A 6,000-nucleotide genomic window follows, 5' to 3' on the forward strand; every position below is an offset into this window, starting at 1 on the left:
AAATTGCACAATATTTTTTATTTGATTATATCTTCATGGATTGGTTTTTTTTTTTTTTTTGGCTTGAATCATGACATTATCAACTTTGAATTCATCTCAGAGTTTGGATTCATGCCTTAGAACTCTTGATTGATTGACTTTCTGAAATCCTTATGGAAAAATCATCTGGGAAGAGCACTTCCGGATTCAAACATAATGTGTAAATTATGCATCATGTTCCATCATAATTCCACACACATTGCTCTGAACTCTGTCCAGAGGCTGACAGAAACTGTAAGCGAGCATGAGGTGGTTTTATACACCGTTCATCACAACTCAAGCAGCATGAGTCTGGCAATAGATATATTGCCCACATCATCTAAGCTGCATGGGATATATTCTTGTTATTGCATGCCTACACTGAAAAATATAGACAACTTCACTGATTAAAATGGAAGCATAGATTTGGACGTCAATTACTAAAAGAACACTAGTCATGCAACCCTCAGAATATACATATACACAAACAGATGTAAAGTATATAAAGATACATCTATTGAACAGGACTTCTTTTGACTCTTCGTGGGAACAGATGTTTGATGTCTTTTTCGCTTCACGTTTGGTGTGAACGATCACTAATAGAGAGCGCCAGTATTCAGTCCCAACAAAACAAATGTTATGTCATGGTATTAGCACTGATGTCTATTAAATCTTTCTCTTTGATGGGCCTTTTAGACTGAAGTCTAATTTCCCCTGGATTTAGGAGAGCACGGTAGGCTTTCTTTAGGGACAGCTATCCAATTATTCTGCAGCCACAGCTTAGAGTAAATCCTGCACAAGTGTAATTATACTAATGTGAGGTTCTCACAATCAAATTCAATGCAATTAATGACTCTCCGGAGAGGACATGGTTACCAATCCCACACTTTTTTTTTTAGGCCAGACAGTGGAGAAAAGTTGGCCAGGACAAGATTCTATTCTTGGCAGGGAAGAAAGATTAAAGGACAATGCAAGGACAAATCAGTACCAACCAACAACAACATATGCAGGTGAGAAATGACCCCTTACAAAAAAGTAGGAAAGACCGGAGGCAATTATAACACATTTTCAATCACAAATTGGAGTGATGATATTTATTCAGCTTATGCTCAAGACTCTCTCTGCATGAAAGAAGTGCAGAAAAATAAGATTTTGAAGAGATTTAGAGGAGAACGTTTTTTTCAAAAAATAAACTTTATATTATTGACAGATTGTAAGTTAAAAGTTTACATATGCTCATATTTTGCTCATTTTCACAACATTTTATCTTAATCCTGAGATCAAATAAACTTATGAAAAGCTATGTGAGTGAATTGAAAAAATGTAATCTTTATAATATGTAAGAAGGCTGTTCTTGCTTTAGCAAGCAATCAGTATATTTTAGTACAAATATTTCAATGTAGATCTCAGTTTGACCTTTGCTTTTAAACATATTCACCAGCTAAAAGAACATACCATATAAAACTATTAGCTATTTTATTACATATTAAAGCAATTACATTACTTTACATAGCTATCTGAGATTTATTGGTTGAAGTGTGCACTGCAACTTTCTATACATCTATAGAATGTAAATTAACTTAATTTTAACCTGCTTCCTTGTCTGAAATTCAATATGATTTGTCTCTATACAAGTGCATTAACGGTAATACTGCTGTTAGCACATCACAGTTTTATACTAAAAGATGGAAAAATTGCAGTAGTCAGAAAGTAAAAAGTAAATGGTTAAATTGGCCGAGGTCTCTCCTAATGTGGCAGCACAATGGTATATTTGAGAATATACATACCATGGTATTATATGATTTATGTACACTCTCAGAAAAAAGGTATAATATCTGTCACTGGGGTAAAACCTTTTCAAAATGTACTCCGTTGTACCTAAAATGTACATAACAGTACCTAAATGGTACACATTTGAACCTTTTGCTAGCATCTTTTTTTTTCTTTCTGAAAGCGTACCATAAACCATTGTGTATTACCAGGTGAGACCATGCCACTTTTTTGTAAGGGGCAAATGTACATTTAAAGTGACAGCTCATTAAAAATGAATTTTTTGTCATCATTTTCCCACCGTCATGTCATTTCAAACCTTTATGACTTTGGAATGAAATCATACATTGAGGACTAAATGAGGACTAAAGCTTTAAAGGAACCATAAAAATATCATAAAAGTGGTCCATTAAACTTATGTGTTATATTTCAAGTAGGGCTGCCACTAACGATTATTTTGGTAATCAAGTAATCGGTCGATTATTCTGATGATTAAATGGATTTATACATATATATATATACATATGTGACCCTGTACCACAAAACCAGTCTTAAGTTGCTGGGGTATATTTGTAGCAATAGCCAAAAATAATTTGGACAACTTTAAAGGTGATTTTCTCAATATTTAGATTTTTTTGCACCCTCAGATTCCACATATTTAAATAGTTCCTATCCTAACAAGCTTATTTATTTAGCTTTCTGATGATGTATAAATCTCAATTTTAAAAAATTTACCCTTATGACTGGTTTTGTGGTCCAGGGTCACACACATATATATATATTGCACAATATTTATTATTTATTTTTTATTTCTCAATCTAAATATTGAGAAAATCACCTTTAAAGTTGTCCAAATTATTTTTGGCTATTGCTACAAATATACCCCAGAAACTTAAGACTGGTTAAGTTGTATTTAAAATATATTATATATATATATATATATATATATAATATTATATTAATAGCCCTTGGTGAAACAATAGCTTTTAAAATGACCTAAAATTAGGGCTTTCAAACGATTAATCACGATTAATCGCAAACAAAATAAAAGTTCAAGTTTGCCTAATATGTGTGTGTACTGTGTGTTATTATTATATAAATAAACAAAAATTAATGTATATATTAAAGAGAAATGTTATTTATGTACAATTTTTTTTTTATATATAACAAATTATATAAAAATTATACTAAATACATATACTGGTAAATATTTCTTAAATATATACATGCATTTTTTGTATTTTAATATACGTAATAATTAGACACAGTAGGCAAACTCAAACTTTTATTTTGTATGCGATTAATCGTGATTAATCGTTTGACAGCCCTACTTAAAATAGATATATAACAGCAATGAGGCAATAATAATTAGTTCACATAAAGTATCAAAAGCAATTAATCATATGGTTTTATTGAACAAAAATGTTTAAATACATAATGTATTATAAGAAACAGAACTAACGTACATTACGCATTATAACAAATGACTGCAGAAGGCGCCAACGGCATGACAATTGTTTCCACACTTTACTGTGCAACCGAAACTTGTTTAATTTTGACTAAACAACATTTAATTCAAATGTCCACTTAATCTTTAATATTCAAAACGTGTAAACTTAGGCTGAGGGTTTGAGCTTTTATTTTGAAATCACAATGAACAGTTACCATAATGAGAAAGATACTATGTATTCTTCTGTGATTTACTGTACAAATCTGATGATTGTTCAGTTGCATTCCCAGATATTAACGTTATAATAAAACCAAATTCACAGCAACAGGCAGAAATGCAGTTTGAGACACTCAACACACATAAATGATAACTGTTTGTGTGGAGCAGCATTTACTGTGAACGTAGCCGTTCTGAGACGCACGTACGTAACCTACACACGTGTAAATAATTAAAGCTCATATATTAATCACATATATTTATTTAATTGAGTAGTATGTGTATATCCACAATAGAATTATGCTTTATTATGATTTTAAATGGGTTTAATACATCATGCATTTCATGGATTCTCATCTGTGAAATGCACCACTTCCGGTATTTTTCTGTAAGACTACAGTGCATGAGTCATATGGACCACTTTTACGACTTCCTTGGTGCTTTTCTGTCCGTTTTGTCCAGCCCTTGTTAATTTTAATTGCATTGGCTAGAGAAAAGTATTTCAGTTTCTTCCTGTTCTACGGAAGTATGAGTGTAAGTAAATGATGACAATTTTCCTTCAAGTACATTTCTTCTCAGCTGAGCAATAATGTAGCACTCAGATTTCAACAAACATCAAAAGACATCATGTGATGCAGACATGTACTTACAAACAGCGGATGAGAGCATGCATTGACATAATGAAGCCATGCCATGGTGGAGGAAGGTTAGAAAAGAAAGAAAGTGACAGAGGAGAAAGAGAAACATGTTTGGGTTAGAGAAAACAGAGACCCATTCATCAACCCACAGTGACTGAAGGCAGAATGAGGCATGTCAGTACCCCGCCAATCCCAGAGCGCCAATTCAGACTGTCACTCAATGTGCCGAATATATTATTGACATTACAAAATGGGATTTTAAGCTAATAACCCTCTTAATAGGAATAGCTAGTGGCCAATTTACAATCTGACAATCACATTCTGTCAGACGAGGCACGACAATTATATTACCCCTGTTCAAATCAGGGAAATTTTGTGAGCCACCCTCGCCGATAAGCTTCAACGACTTGGCTTCGTCACGTTGCGGTTGATGTCAAAATAACCATGTTTGCATCTTCTTTGCATATTAAAGACACTAGAACATGCTTTAGGAGGTGAGCGGGACGCCACATTCCCATGCACTCTACTAACCTTGCAATAGTGTCGAACTAGTGGGTTCAATTATTTCTACATCAACAAAAACAAACACAAAAACATGAATCAAAAGCAAATGAAGGAGAATCCTGAGATGGAAATCTCAAAGATTAATAGCTGAACGCGTCAGAAACTACCCAGGGAAATTCATAGTGTTTACAGGAAACGTTCTGCTTTCGTTCAGCTTTTTCGAAAGCAAAAAATTATCTTTCAAAATAATTCGACTAGATTGAATCTAGCAACTACTGAAGCTTACCGTATAGGATGATGCTTGTGTTAGCACTCCCAAGTTTGTTGATAGCGACGCAGGTGTAATTGCCATAGTCTGCCTCGGACACGTTGTAGAAAGTCAGCTTTGAAAGAGCTCCGGAATCCTCGATCTCAATGCCATCAAAGCCATTGAAGATCCTGGGAAACAGTCAGCAAATGGGAAGACTTGAATCAGTCCAGCCTTGTTTACGCTACATCAGAGCTTCCTTTGAAGCTAGAGGTTACATTTGTGACAGCATCAACATTTTCGGACGCAGATTGCGGCGGGCCTGGATACATTAAAAGGAGGCACAACTGCAGGATTAAATTACTGGCAGTGGCACGCACAAAGGAAATGCACACACCCGTGCTTAGCACATTTAATTATGATACAACATTATGACAACTTGTTCTTCACTTGACATCAAAGACAGTTCGAAAGAATGTACTGAGACACATTCCAGCCAAAGGCACTCAAGGATTTTGCTGTTAAAAACAGTGAACAAATGACAGTACATCTAGTCAGACACGTACAACTGTTGAGAGATATTTGACCTTTACTTCACAATGTCGAATCCAATATTATAAATCAGATAGATGTACAGGAAATAATACAGAAAACTCTTAGTAACTAGCTGCTACTGTACACATCTAGTAGAAAAAACTGTAAATTGCTGATTATTGCTGAGATCACACAAACATACACACACACACACACACACACACACACATATATATATATAAGATGTTGCGTTAGACTTTAACTTTGTCAGTTATTTTGACGGACAGGGTCGTAAAAATTCCGTCATAATCTATTATTACGCATCATATTAAGTAATTAATGAATTCATATTTTATTTGTAATAACACATTTAATTGCTTTTATTTTTGTTTACATTTTCACTTTTAATCATGAACCTACAGGACGATATAGGCTTATACATTTTTCATCCAATAAACTGCAATCTTCGTGCTTGGTTACTTTTAATATGAAAAAGTCTCAGATTTCATATTCTGTCCTTTTCATTGGAAAATTCAACCGATAAATATTGTTTTGGCATTCTTTAAAGGGGTCATCGGATGCCCAAAATTCTCAATGGTAGTGTAAAACAACACCCTTTTTAC

The 6,000-nt window shown here is 33.8% G+C and overlaps 1 protein-coding gene across 9 annotated transcripts in view; it reads right to left on the minus strand.

The window, feature by feature from the left end:
* Window positions 1-6,000, minus strand: part of ntm (neurotrimin) — a 398,170-nt gene that overhangs the window by 6,503 nt on the left and 385,667 nt on the right. For 5 of the 9 annotated variants that reach the window (XM_051120656.1, XM_051120655.1, XM_051120654.1 and 2 more), the window contains 2 exons: window positions 4,883-5,034; window positions 4,624-4,659 (listed from right to left, as the gene is read on the minus strand). In XM_051120656.1, coding sequence (XP_050976613.1) covers window positions 4,624-4,659; window positions 4,883-5,034 — 188 coding nt within the window. The remainder of the gene's footprint in view (window positions 1-4,623; window positions 4,660-4,882; window positions 5,035-6,000) is intronic. The other 4 variants (XM_051120657.1, XM_051120658.1, XM_051120662.1 and 1 more) reach the window with 1 other exon arrangement.

Source organism: Labeo rohita, chromosome 10 (assembly GCF_022985175.1).
Source record: "Labeo rohita strain BAU-BD-2019 chromosome 10, IGBB_LRoh.1.0, whole genome shotgun sequence".
Lineage (NCBI taxonomy): Eukaryota > Metazoa > Chordata > Actinopteri > Cypriniformes > Cyprinidae > Labeo > Labeo rohita.